Raw genomic sequence first — 15,075 nt, 5'->3', positions numbered from 1 at the left:
TGTCTATGCACATATATTGTTATACATGCATATATGATATTAAACCTATGAAGTGAAACAAAACAATTTTTATGAAATTTTGTAAACCGAAATTGCAATTTTCATTAGAAAGCTAAACACTAGACAGCAAATCCTTGTCCATAATCTCTTTAAACATTTAACCTTGAACTTATCAACAATACCTGTACAAATTCATTCACAGGCAGCCAAATCATAAAATCATAGAATCATTTAGGTTGGAAAAGTATTTTAAGATCAAGTCCAGCCATTAACCTAAAATGCCAAGTTCAGCACTAAACCCTGTCCTTAAGTGCCACATCCACACATCCTTTAAATATGTCCAGGGGTGGTCACTTGACCACCTCCCTGGGCAGCCTGTTCCAGTGCCTGACAACCCTTTCAGTGAATAACTTTTTCTTAATAGCCAAACTAAAAATGGCAATGCTGACTGCCAGCAAGTGCCCAAGAATATAACTTAACCTTCAGAATCACCACGCGATGCAGCATTTTTCAGAACTAAAGATGCCCTGAGAAGGTTCAACCAAGGTACTACAAATCCATCAGAAATCCTTTTACTGAGAGCTATTTGGCACTGTCACCGGGACCAGATGGCTCTTCTGTCCCACGAGCTGCAGAAAGAAGCAATGCTACTGATACTGAGTAATACTCCAGTAAATTCTTTCTTGGGAGAAGATACTATAACAAATTCACCTACTCAAATGGTCATATTGGAAGACTCTAAGCAATATTCACCTAAGACAACACTCTCTGGCCACAAATCATGGTAAAGACTGGTATGCATAGGTGAAAGTCAAATCTGGGAAATGATCTGACTCAAACTGGCTTTCCAGCAAAGATAAGCCCAGGGAGAAACTTGGGCAGCTTGTTTCATAAGAAAGTAAGGCTTAGAAGCAAAAGTTAAACAGCAAAAGATAAGACAGAAAACCATTAAATAACAAAGGTTACCGTCAAAAAGGCCATGGACAGCTGAATGCAAGATATGTGAAAAGGCAAAGGTTATTGTCTAGATCAAGTTAGCTAGCATAAAACTTACCAACTACCGAAGCTCCTCTTTCAGCAAAAGCCAGAGCATAGGCTCTGCCCAAACCTAGGTTAAAAAAAAAAAGTTAAAAACAAGTGTTTTCTGGATTACAATTCAGACAAAAGCTAAACAAAAATTAATTGCATCAAGAAAAATGCACCAATTCAACACAAACACCTTCAAGATTCAAAGTAAAACATTATTTCCCCCAGGAGTTCAAAGTTTTTCATAAGTACAAAACTTGCAAGTATACAAACATGTAAACTGTAGACAAAACCTCCAGTCAAGAGAAAAAAAAACAAACCATGCTTACTCCTTGTTACTGCATTCAACAGAACCATCTGGGAAAGTTGCTGTCGAGTTTGTGCTTGTGACAGAAAAATACATTTGAAAGGAAGAACGTTTAATGTCTTGATTTAACAGTGAAGAAGGAATGGATGGTTCAAGTTAATTAATTACACTCTAAGTGAATAAGCTACTTCCCTGGCTAAAGTTAAGATTTGAAAAAGAAATTGAACAAAATTTAACTCTGATTCAAGATGTATTGACAAAATCATCTGGATACAAAGGAATGCCTAATACCTCTATTAACCAGACACATAGACATTTTGCCTATGGTAACAGAAGACTGTCAATTGTGCATTACATACAAAACAAGGGTCTTGCACCTTTACTCTGGCCTAGATTCTAGTTGTGTTAGACATTAGTTATTTGTTACAATAAATCATTTCTAGATTATATCTGTACCAGTCAAACTTATTGAGATCAATGACACTGATCCTTTTTTTACTAATTTCAAAAGAAAAAGAAATTTGAATGATCAAGTGACGATCAGTCAGAAACAAGTTTTTCAGAGTGCAAACAGTGTCTACTTGGCCCTCACCAGAACATTCAAAGCCAGTTCTAAAAAGAAAAAATGGGAGAAAAAAAATCAGAACTGTTTAGACTGTTTTGAAACACACTAATCTTACACCAAAAAATCGAAAATTCCTTTAAGACTGTCTTGAGCCTCTGCAGTGGAGAGTAACACATGTGAGGTGCATACACTTCCACTGCCTCATGCAACTCAATTCCAAGAAAACTTTTTTCGTTGTTTTGAAAAGCCACACAACTGTGAGAAGTGCACAAAACCCAGACCATGTTATATGTGCTGGCATTCTCAATTGGTCAGCAAGGACTGAATGTTTAAGAACCAAAATTTAAAAAAAAAAAAATTGAATTGCATGAACAATGACAATGCTACATGACAGGCAGGAACAGTACTTCACAAGGGATTTGCCCAAAGTGGAAAGAAACTACTGTATTTTAGATGCCTGTGTATGTGAAAACAGGTCTCACTTTAAAACAAATTAGTGCTCCAGATGTTTAAATAAATTCTTAGCTCTGATCAGTGCACCAGCATCCAATCCAAAAATGAATGTTGAAAAATAATGTTACTAGCAGTAAAGTCTAACTACAGTGTTGTGAACCAAATAAAAGCAAAACAAGAACTAATCTGAATTTAATAGGGTTTCTCTAAATTTAAATAACCACCTATTAAAAACCTATTATGAAATAAAACATACAAGATGAGTTTTTTCTCTTAACAAACAACTTTCAAGCAGTCTAATACTAGAAGTACAAGGGTAAGCACACCCACACTTATGACAAGCAATTTTTACACAATGCAGTGCTTTTCAGAAGCTTTGTTATTATCAAAGTGGCTTTGTTTTGCTATTATCAAAGGTTTTAACCTGTTTTTTTCAGTGAGACTTGCTATACAGGGAGAAGCACATAAATATAGGTCTGGTAAAAGTGTGAAAACACCATACGCATCTGGCCTGAATTATGCTCACGCTAATCACCTTCAGGTGCATGGACTGCTCAGTGCTTTCCACAACATCATCTTCACATCACCTAATTAGGCCCCCAAAATGACAACTCTGGCTATGTGCAGCTCCACAAAATGAGAGCAAAACTTTCCTGGGGGAAGGGTGGAACCTTCTTAGAGGATCGTAGAATAAGCTCCTTTACCAGCTCATCACAAACATAAACTTTGCCTCTCGCCCAGTGGATACACCGACAGCTCGTATATTTACGCAGGTCTCACAGCAGCTAAAGGTCAAGCACGCGCAGAGAAAGAAGAAAAAATAATAGTAAAAGGGGAAAAAATGAACAACAAAACCCCAAACAAACAGCCCCACTCCACAACAACAAATAAAAAACATTTCGCTGGCAAAACCAAGCATTCTACTGCAAATCCACTTCCCTGGAGAGGCCAGGCCTGTAGACCACCAACAGCGCAGGCCCGCCCTGCCTGTGACAGAGGGCTCTCCCCACCCTCTCCCCTCTGTCCTGCCCTCTCCCATGTGCCTCCAGGCCGGCTCCCGGGAGCAACGAGGGCAGGGAAGGCACAACAGGTGGGCGGCTGCTTTCCGCAGCACCGCTGGCACCCGCAAAGCGCCGCTGCAACAGCGCAGTGCCAAACCACGCGGGGCACACGCGTCAAGTCACCGGGGCCAAAGCACAACTGGAAGGGACCAGGATACGAGGCCATCCCTGACCGACGGGGCGCTGCTCCCCCCGTGTGTTTGAAGAGCAGAAATCACGCGCTCGGGCGCAGCACCGGCGGGACAAGTTTCGGCGGTGCCGGGGCTCAGCTCGAACGGAGGGCAGCAGGAGGCACAAGCGGTGGACCCCTGTGCAGCCTTGGCACGGCCGGAGACTGGCGCTGACAGCGCCTCGCCCCAGCCTCGCTTCTCTTTCTAAGTGAAACGATACCTGCCTGTCCCCGGGCCAAGCCCGACTCGGCCGCCCGAGGGCACGCTGCGAGGCCGCGGGCAGCGCTGGCTGCGCGGAGCTGCAGAAGCCCGGCCCCTCGGACAGCCCGCTCGTTGCACGCCGCCGGGTGCGGGCCCCCGGCCCCCGCACAACCTCCTCCGGCGCCCGGTCACCAGCACCACTAGGCCGCCCGTCGACAAGCGGCAGCGCCCGCCGCGCGCCATCGCTGCGCTGCCCGCCGACTGCGCTGCCGCCCGGCCCGGCCCCGCCTGCGGCGGGACGAGGAGAGACCGGAGGGGAGGGACACGCGTGCGTCGGCGCCCATCGCCCGCTGGGAAGTGTAGTGTGGGATGGAGGGGAGGGAAGGGAGAGAGGGGCAGGGAGAGCGCGGCCGCGGTGCATGGGCGGTGGTGCTCGGGCCCAGCCCCGCCCGGTCCTGCTTTCTCACGGCGCTTGTGAAAGGCGGAGCAGGATCCCGCCGGTCCTGCTCCTCCCGCAGGCATATCCACGTGTGTCTGAAGGGGCCGCAGCCAGGCCGAGTGGATTGCGAGACCCTGGTGCTCTGGTGTAAGACATCACGCCTCCGTTTAGAGTTAATCTATAGTTACTTCTTGTATGTTAATCTTAGGGTTTGTGTTGTGTAACTATTTTTTGCTCTATTTACAGTTTCCCAATCCAAATCACTGTCTGTGGGAACTCTCTGTTTCGAACCATTAATGTGAAATACGCCGCCCTTTCCCGTCCCGTATTTTGGCAGCCCGTGTGCGGGAGGCGGTGCCGGGTGCGGCTATCCGGCTGTCTGGGGGGAGCTGCAGGGTGGCCCCCGTGAGGAGAGGCCCGGGCTGCCCCGGGCCAGGCACAGCATTCCCGCCGGCTCCCATGGAACCCCGCCGGGCACGGCTCAGACCCTCGGGTGCTGGTGCCTATGCGGGAACGTGTTTAAGAAAGTATAAAACCCACTTTGCAGCAGCTGTGGGAGAGAAGAGAGAACGCTGAGGAAGAAGCAGCCCTGCCAACCCCCAGGTCAGCAAAGGAGGAGTGAGAGCAGGTGGTCCAGGTGCAGGAGCACCTGTTCCTCTGTAGCCCATGCAGGTCACGCTGGAGCAGGTTTGCTGGCAGGACTTGTGACCCCACCTCCCGAAGGAATGCACCCTGTGGGAGGGACCCACGCTGGAGCAGTTCATGGAGAACTCCGCCCGTCGCAGTGACCCCATGGTGAAGCAAAGGAACACGAGTAGCAGAATGCATTGTATTTTGTCGAACCAGACAGTGGGTTAAGTAGAATGCACACACTTAATCATTACATTATTGCAGGTGTGGTGTAGTGTGACAGTGTTATTCAGAATGTCATTGTACTGGAGTTTCATAGGGCCACTGCTCTATACCTCAGCAGTAGATCTAGTGAGGATTTTCCAGTATTACCCACCAATTCCAGCAGTTACAAGTATTGAGGCCATGTTGCTGAGAACACAGCTGTGCTGGGCAGGACACGTCTCAAGGATGAAGGACCACCGCCTCCCTAAGATCGTGCTCTATGGTGAACTTGCCACTGGCTGCTGAAAGAGAGGAGCCCCAATGAGAAGATATAAGGACTCCCTGAAACAACATCTCAGCCTTGGCCATATTGATCTTCATCACTGGTCTACTCTGGCCTCCAATCAGGAAGTTTGGAGACACACCATCTATAACACTGCTGCTTCCTTTGAGAACGCACGCAGGATCACTCTCGAGGAGAAAAGGCAACGCAGAAAGAATCGTGTCTTGCCGATACCACCTAAGGAGTCTTTCTGCTGTGCCTTTTGCAACCGGACTTGTCTATCTCATATTGGCCTTTTTTAGCCACCAGCACACTTGTAACAAATGTGGGTAGAGCCCTTCCCAAATCTTCATTCACAAAGCGTAGCCATGGAAATCCACCAATTCAGACGATGACAAACTTTATCTGAACTAAGGAGAGGGATCTTATGAAGCTATTAATTCTTACTCTTTCCCTCTCCTGGCTGACTACTCATGAGAGCAACATGAGCCTGTGGGAGCTGTAAACTCCCTGCTCCTTTGCACTGTCTGCCTTAAATCTAAGGGGTGCCCGGGGAACAGAAGATTGTGTAAGGAACACACATAATTATGTTGTTGGAGAAATCGCCTACATACTCCCTCTGCACAGATGAACTTTAATTCATGATTAACCTTTCTTGTAAAGTTTGGAATACTTCTGGAGCTAACAAAAAGAAAAACTGTTTTTGCTGTGTGGTTATCTTCTTGGCTGTTAATGCTTTACTGTCTACACTAAAGAGAAGCGATAGGTATCTGAGTACAAATAGCTGTTTGGTGACTTCCAAAATAGAATAAACTGTCATTTCTGACCTCAAATGTAGCATTCGCTCTTCAGAAATAGCAGGAACAGAGACGTGTTGCCTGTGATTTTTATGACACAGTTCGGCTTGAAGGAGGAAGCTGCGTAGGTTTGCATACTCCAGCTGCAACTTGCACTTTGGGCACTGGAGGGAGATCGTGCTACAGTAAAACTGCCCCACGTAACCCACATATCACAGGTACCGCCCACAGGGAAACTACTGGAAACGACCAAAAAATTTCTGGAGGCAGGCAAGGGAACATGGATCAGATGAATAGTTTACAATAAATCGCAAGCTTTAACTGTGGGAAATATCGTTGAATGTGTGCAGAAACAACCCATTGCACTGTATTATTCTGTCACAGCACAAAGTACCCTCACAACTAATTAAACTTCTAAAGTTTGTCTATTTCATTTGAATGCAGCTCAGTAGAAGAGCAAATTTCCCAGCAGTGAGAGGCCCGGTGCAGTTGTCTGTGTATTGTAGAGAGAACATCACTGATTGCGGTTTGTCTGTACGGTGCTTGACAGTAGGAGGAAGCTGTTTCCCTGATGGGCAGAGCTGTGAGTCAGTTTGCAATTGCTCTTCCTGAGGAAATAGCAGATTGAGCTCACAATCATCTGTGAGCTTTAGTTCAGCCTCAACACTTAATATTTTGTTTATCGTTGCTACAGTGAGAGACTGGGCTCCCACCTGGAAGAAGAAAGGGAAGTCTCCAGGACGAGAGTGGTGCTGGCTGCTGTGAGAGCAGCACCTACTTCAGACTGGAAATACCCACAGGGACTGAGTGGTCATCCTTACAGTACCAATTTTACTTGCATAATCCCCTAATAATCATATCAGTCTAAAGCAGCATAGTCCTGTGGGCACTTCTATAAACAAATTTCAAGACAAATTGGTTCATTTTCAGTGCTGTTTCTGTCGAGGACTGCATCTTACATGACCTTGAACAAGCCTTTTCAGCTCTGGCCTTTCACATTCCATACCCTTCTATCTTCTGTTTTTTATAGATAATAGGACAGGATTTATTCTTGAATTTGCCTGGAAGCTAGTGGTAAAATCACTCCCTGAGGTACTTCTATAGCAGAATTTGTTCTTTAGATACCTAATAAACGGGCTTTGTTAACAAGTCATGATCTTTTATAGTTTCCTCATTTTTGTGCATAGACTGGGATTAGAACGAACAAAGAGCTCACACTTAAAAACAAAACAGAAAAAAAAAGAGTTTCCTCAACAGATTGCAGATTTTTTTACCTGTAAAACACAAAAGAAAGTGCAGAAGAGTAATAGTATGTCTCTTCTATATTTTATGTTTTTAAAGTGAAACTTGTCTGTATTAAAAAGATCCAAAATACAAAGAACCACTCACAATTCAAAGGGTTTTGAACTTAAAAGTTCCCTTTAACAGTCAGTAGTACTTTGTTCCAGAAGTCATACAGCTATCAGAAAATAACTGCATCAGTCTGAAACAAGGTATGAGGGTACTGCTGGTGACCAAAGTCAGGTGATGGCAGGTGGAAACATGAACAGAGTAGGTGTCAAGCCACAAATTAATAGCAGGTGTCATACCGAGTTTTCAATGAGTGGGAGATGAATAGCAGGATATCCACAGTCCAAACTCAGCCAGAGGGTTTAAAGTGGTTGAAACTGGTAATGAAATAAGTGAGTTCAAAAAGGAGGGCCAAATTTACTTTATCTCTTAGTGAGCAGTGTGAACTAACAAATATTTGCCACTAACATTCTTATCGACATATGAGACATTTTAAATCAGGAAAAAATTGCCAAAACCCCCATGCAGTACCCTGTAATACTGAATGAGATCATGGGGTTTTTTTCTGATATGCTTTAATGCCTAGAGCAGTAAGTTCTTTTATTAACAGTGAATTTTCATGTTGTGCACTGAAACAAATTTGGTGTATGTCCTAATGTCATTCTTTTGACTAGGTTAGATAATTCAGTTGTGCTTTTTTACTTTGAGTCTTTTATAAACTAGGGGTTGCAAGTGTTGTGGATACTGCAGGAGTCTTAATTCCATTGACAATGTGTTCTACTGTCTGCTAGTGGAGATGGTGAGCACCTTGGAAACTTTTATTCAAGGGGAATGAAAGAACTATCTGGCTTGCTTTTACTCTGTATTTTTTAATATTGGTAAAAGAGCTGTTTGGATCATAAGGCTCCTTTTCAAGTACTTTATTTGCTTTCTAAATGGTTTTGCTCATGGAGATTAGCAAAGGCCTATTCACTGGGAAAAAAGATTTCTTTACAAACATGAGTGAAGGGGGCTACCAGATGTTTGTTGCCATGACCAAGAACTAGATATTGAATCGATGCTAAAAACCATAGCACCCTCCACTGAACACTGCAAAAGCATGGCCTCCAACAGATCGTACCTCCCCACAGCCCTAATGCTTGTAGAAGTCCCTGAGTTTTGGAGACACATGTTTTTTGCTGTGACTGAGGGTGCCTTGCTTGCAGCCAGGTCATCCTCCCATTTCCTCTCTCTCTCTGCAGCCATCCTCCAGCTGCCAGTGCAGAGAGGTCATTGAGAGGTCTCAGCACTGAGCTGGTCGCATATGTTCATCTTAAAAAACCAACTGTATGGCCCAGCTCACTGTAGTAGCTACTCTCTGAGTAAAAGTGTTTAGACAAAACTACTGATCTTGGTCAGGTGTACAATCCAATGTGACAGAACCCCCTGCTGTGGAATTCTTAGTAGCTAGAATACAATGTTTCTACTGATTCCTTTCTTCTGCAGGAACAGCATATAGTAGTTTCCATTCCAGCTTGCTTGTCTTTATTTTTCTGTGACCCTATAGCAATTAGTAAGTGGGTTTTTTCTTGCTATTGAATCCATTGTTTCTCACCCTCAATACTTGAAAAGCAGCTTTCCTGATGATGACGAACAGCCTACTGTGTAGTTAACAGTGCACATATTCTTATGCACCAACTGCAAATGTAAATGCAAACATTTTTATAGCTGTTGTCAACAACCCACATCACAGGAGGTCTCATATCCCTGTTTTGGCAAGAAACATTATTTTGGCATTTGTTGCACATACGACTCAATCAAGTGGAAAATCCATGCAGGGGGCACAAGCAGAACACTATGGAAGCTCTCCATTTCATTCCATCAGAGACTTAGGATTTAAGGGAGACCGAAGCCCTGGGTCAGTCAGGGCTTGGGGGACTGCTGAGCAGGTATGTAGTAACACAGTACTAGAACAAACTCGTGAAGCAGAAACTAGTTATGCGTGCACATCTACAGCTTTGAAAATGCGTCCTGTGGAGAGATATTAGGGAGGTGCCAGCAAAAGGTTATGGTGTTACTCCCATAACACAACTGCTCTATTTGACTATAAGCGATTCTTCATGAAAACTCCATTACCTTGGTCCCCTTGGAAAAAAAAAACAGAGAAAAGAGAGAGAATAGAACCCCACATGGACTAAAACAAAAACTAAAACAAGAGGTAAAAAGACTAGCAAATAACCATATGTTGCCTTCTGTGGAAATCAGATGCATATTGGCACTACTACCAAGTTACAAGTAAACAGACTCTACAGATGAACTGAATAGATGGAAGACTTGAAATGCCTCTTGAGAAAACTGATTTGGTGGAGTTGCTTCTGAATTAACAGCCATATTGAGCTTTAGAACAGCCAAAAATTCCATGATGTTCTGCTTGTAGAATAAATCCAGGCAGCTCCTTTAATGACCACAAAGTGTGCACAAACGATAAGCTACTTTTGTGCTTATCTAAGCACAAATAGGGTACTTTATATATATAAGGTACTTTTGTGCCTTCTAAAATGGCCTCTTCTCTGAAGCTGCTACCAAGGGGATTCAACAGTTCTTACTCCCAGTGTTACAGAAGCTTTCTCTGTGCACAAAAGTACATATATATTCATTTCAGTAGAGTTCCAGTTATCTCTCAGGAATACCCATTCTGCCAGCATCCACTCTAGCCATCCTAAAAATGCAAATGAAAGCCAAACAACATGGTTTCAAATTGACTATATTCTGTGATGAGAATTCCTCCCTAGCCTGCAGTAAAGAGCAATTTTACTCAAGAATACATGAAGTATGGAATAGCCCTCTATGTAGGAACAAGATGGAGAACAGCCAGTTAATGAATTAACAACATAAACACCTTTTCCTGTAGTTTGCTTGTGCTCCTCTCCAACACTTGCTTTGCTAATCAGAAATGAGGTGGGAAGCAGGAATTCCCCAGCCAAAGTTCTCCCAGCTCCAAGCAGTAGCAAAGACTCGTTTTCTTTGATATTGTTGAATAAAGGGCCTCCTTCCCTGTTTCCGTATTTTGTAGCACAAGCTTCTCAGTTCTAGCTTTGGGGTAAACTGTAGATTGCAGTGTCATAGGATACTGAAACTGTAGGCTTAGACATAATGTCTTATTTAGCCAAAGTCAAATGTCTGTGCTTACACTAGGCAGTAGTCCTTATCACAGTGTGGATGGCAAAGCAAACTTAATGAGACCTTTGCCTGATCACAGCCCTTCCTCCCAGAAAAGTGATGAGCTTTCCTTTCCACTTTTCCCTAATAGTTTCTTATTTGATGGCACAGCAAATGTACCTTTGGGAGTGTCCACACCACTGAAATCAAGTTAGGCAGCCTGTCACTGAGACAGCTTTTTAGTTAGGTAAAGAGACTCACTTTAGTTCCAAGGATGAGATAATTTGCTGAATTATCAAGATCCTTGAGATACAGAACCAGCTCTCTTGAAATTAACAGCTGATCTCATGTCATGTCCTGGGACCGATGCACTTACTCCCCTCTGGCTCAAAGCCTCGAAGGATAATTAACCAGATAGCCTCAGTCTCTTTTATTTCTGCAATCTCTTAGCAGGCCTAGCAGATAATACACAATTCTAGGTCATGACTCTTTACAAAAACAAAACTGAACCCCAAACAAAGCAAAAAACCATAGTATCTCAAGTCTGGTCAGTGAAGTAAGCTGAAAGATTCAGCTAAGTGCTTCTGGAATGGGGAAAGGCTGTCCTGTCATGTCACACGAACCTTTAATTAACATCAGGCTATCAACAGCCATGGGACTTTCTTCTCAGAACCCAAGCCAAGCCCAGCTACTGAAGCAGATTCCCAAAATAAAAGATGTCTAAATCCTGCTCAAGAAAGCCAAGTAGTTTTTCAACACTATTCTGTAATGGACTATAAATGGTGGAGTATAACTGGTGCGTTTGTATTCCCACACAAGAAAAGCAGGGTTGGTGGAGTATGGGCCCTACTTGAGCTGATTTATTCCATCTACACCACCATACTCCCTGCATTAGAAAACCCTCACACAATTTACCTCAAACAATATTTTTCAGCCACCATGATCTGTGGCTTGGCTAGAACAACCAACAGTAAGTGAAATCTGAAAAATGTAATTCAAAATGTTTCACAAATGTCTTGCCAATTAGAAACTTTATGTTGCCATGTTTAAAGACCAGTAAGCTGACACTCTGAAAAGGTGCCAGCAGGAACTGGAGAACAAGTGGGTGGAAAGCCAACAATTTTCTCATAGAACAACCTGAATTTATGAAAACCTTCAGAATTATATCCAATAAGAAGCTTCTTTATAGCACACGAAAAACTTACTAATGGAAAAAAGCCAAGGAAGTGTAATATGATGCACAAGGCCAGGTTCTAATTTGTTTCAGCTCATATTTAAGTGCATAATAAAAGCATATTTTAAACTCAAATATTTAATACAAATTGAAATAAGAATTAATTTATCATTAAGCCAATGGAAAGTATAATTGTAAAATCTAGTGTTACAATTTTTAGAGTAGTGGAATGTCTTACCTGTGATGGTAATTTATATCTAAATCACAGTAACTGTAGGAAGCTCCACCTTTGTCCTCCACCTACCACACCAAAACTTTCCCACAGGGGAGAACAACAAATAGCAAATAAGTTTTGATTGCTTGGGAAAGCTGGGTAAGTAAAGTACCTTCTTAATTACATTATTCTTAATCATTATAGGCTGCTTCTTTGCCTGATACTGTGTAATTATGGTACATCCCAAAGGTATAAGCTGCCTCTTTTCAATTTGCTCCCTAATAGAAAGAAATGCTGCAAGGGATATTTCTCCAGAAACTGGTGTTGTGCTAGCAAGTAGAAATTTACAGACTGTAAGAAGTTATATATCAGCACCTGTATTTCCCAAGCTTTCAAGGCAAAATGGGTATTGATTCAGGAGAGTTTTGCTCATAAATATCAAATTTAAAATTGGAAAACAGAACTCTAAATAATAAAACTGAGTATTAAGAAAAGAGAGGTCACTTCAGCAATTTGTAGTTGAAACACTAAGAAATCTTGATTTGTTATATAGACTGAGCATTACTGTAACTGAGAAAGCTCTTCAACATAGCCTTTATTTTTATACATGGAAAATAAATCACATATTTAATGCTACAGATATGAATTACAAATTTGTGATATAATTTCAATTGCAGGATGCAAAATTCAGCATGAAAAGATTGGTAATTTAGAATGGATTAGTTTTTCAGAACTTCTTCAAAGGGAAGGGTTTTTCTGTTTGTTTGTTTTGGGTTTTTTTTGAGTAGGGTTGTTTGGGTTTTGTTTTGTTTGTAACAAACTGGAAATAACTACATTACCTAGTCTAAACTTTCTGAGTAATAGTCATAGTATCATTTTGAGTAGCAATTTTGGTTTTGAGATAAGTAGGACACTTTCCTCTCCCAAAAGAAGTTTCATTTATGTGAAAAACATAAAAAATAACATACTACAGAACTTTTCTGGACAAATATGATCTCCTTTGACAGTTGTTTTATCCAGAGCACAGATGTTTGCCACTTAACCATGAATGTTGGCTGACCTGCCCAAATCTCAATAAAAAACAGTTGTAACAAAGTTTCTCTCCAAATGGTTATGCAAACAGGAATTTTCATTTCATGTTCATGCTGAAGTACTCCCTCTGTAATGCATTCAAAAGCACTTAAAAAAAAAAGCTCAGAAGTATATGTAGTGAAATCATAGCTAAATGCTTACTACATTGATGAGGGTATAGATTATAGCCAAAACAGTATTAACAACTAAATAAAAATGTAGATTATTCAGAGATCAAATTACATTGCAAAAAAACCCCAGGAAATTGGTGTTTACCGCTGGGGTTTTTTTCATCAAGGGAAGTGGGTAACGTAGCCTACCTACTGTTCCCCTTAGATGCATACACAATGTAATATAATTCTGTGGTAAAAACAGTAGGGAAGGAGTTGACCTGTCTTAGGAGTAGTTCAGGTGCTCAGTAGGGCAGAAGAGGCATGTAAAGCTAAAGGAAAGCCGTGGTAGCAGGTCACCAGATAGCCAATGCTGATCCATAGAGAAATCATCCAAGCCCACACAGTGTACAACTTATCCATCCTTAACACTCTTCTCTGACAGTGATGTGGTGTGGATTCCTCTCAGCTAGGCCTTGAAAACAAGCATTCTCTGATCCCTTGGAAATTTACAGGCAGAAGTCCAGTTTACCTTTAAATAATCACATTATAGCTGTTGTAGCTACATGGGGCTGGAAAGTGACTGAAGCCAACTGCCATCAGAATCAGTTCCTTATTTCCTTGGGGAGAGATATGAGAAAGCAGTTGGCCATCTCACTCCTTTATTTTACAGGAATTTGCTTAATGGGTGGGTTGAATCTTTTTTTAGAAGACACATGACTTGGTATTTTCCTTTTAGGAAAAAAAAACCCACATATATCACCCTACATCAGTTGCCTAAAGCTTCCAGATTCCTGATAATCTCTGTACCTTCTAAATGGAGATAAATCTCAAGAGAGCTCAAGGACAAGAATAAGGCTTGTAACTAACCCGAGTCTTTTTGTTTGTCTATGCACACAAACATAATTAAGGGGTGGCCAAAAGCTCTACTGAATCCCTTCTAAGGTGGTCCACACCAAATGGCCATGATAACCTCCCTGTATCTTCTTTTCATTGTATGGTTGAGATTACATTTCTTTATGTCATGCAAAACATACCCAAGGTCCGACCTGGCACTTTTTCAGTGCCTCTAAAAGGCTATAAAATTAGTATTAACTTCCAGAACTTCACCAACATGTATTTTAATGGCATTAGACATGACATATTAACTAAGCATTACAAATATGAAACACCTAAGGTACTGAGATTTAAAAGCCTGTTATAAAATGTATCTATGACAATTGGATTTTAATACATTATTACCCTATTAAAACACAGTATTGTATCAGTTTTGCAGCACAGAATAATGGCATTATGCTACCTCTAATTAAAAAGCACCATTCTAACCTTTTTTAAAATTCTGACTATGTCAAGTTTCTGCAGGAGGGTCAATGCCTTACTACAGGGAAAAATGCTATCAACTTATTTCTGAATTTTTATAATTAAGGCTACAAATTATGTATGTTGCTGTAGAAATAAAGTAACTGAAAAAGTATACAGCTTGAGTGCTAGGTCATTCTATTCACAATGGTAGATGCTGGAAACCCAACACAATTGTTTTCTTTCATCATTACGGAAGTCTCTTCTTTGTAATTCAAAATTAATGTCAGACAAGAACCATTGTTACAGGATCTCAGAAGAATGCAACTCAATTGTGAGCTAAATAAAAGTTCTCCTAGTTATCAAGTTTTTATGCTTATAATCAAATCTTCATGAGCAATTTTCACTTATTCTAACAATAAATAGCCAGATAATGAAGCTAAGTAAGAAGGTACTGTGTACTGAAAATATACATGCCTCATATACATGTAAGTAGGTGTTCATTAACAATCTATAGAGACCATTTCAGCAAATTTTATCCCAGAGAAAATAAAAATCTGAGCAATCAAAATATTCTGGGTCATGGCTGAAGAAAATCTTCTGTGGTTTACACAGCACATGCATATATTACATATGGTCCTCT

General features: G+C 41.6%; 1 protein-coding gene across 2 annotated transcripts in view; it reads right to left on the bottom strand.

Moving 5' to 3' along the window:
* HSD17B4 (hydroxysteroid 17-beta dehydrogenase 4) overlaps positions 1–1,416 on the bottom strand; it is a 58,853-nt gene extending 57,437 nt beyond the window's left edge. Inside the window, exons 1-2 of one of the 2 annotated variants that reach the window (XM_029965389.1) lie at positions 1,347–1,416; positions 1,055–1,108 (exon numbers count right to left, since the gene is read on the bottom strand). In XM_029965389.1, the coding sequence (XP_029821249.1) occupies positions 1,055–1,108; positions 1,347–1,383 (91 nt within the window). In that variant the 5' untranslated portion in view covers positions 1,384–1,416. The remainder of the gene's footprint in view (positions 1–1,054; positions 1,109–1,346) is intronic. The other variant, XM_029965390.1, reaches the window with a different exon arrangement.
* Between the last annotated feature and the right edge of the window lie 13,659 nt (positions 1,417–15,075).

This window comes from Manacus vitellinus, unplaced genomic scaffold (genome assembly GCF_001715985.3).
Source record: "Manacus vitellinus isolate BGI_N305 unplaced genomic scaffold, ASM171598v3 scaffold_9_pilon, whole genome shotgun sequence".
Lineage (NCBI taxonomy): Eukaryota > Metazoa > Chordata > Aves > Passeriformes > Pipridae > Manacus > Manacus vitellinus.
This window is presented reverse-complemented; position numbering and strand designations above follow the sequence as displayed.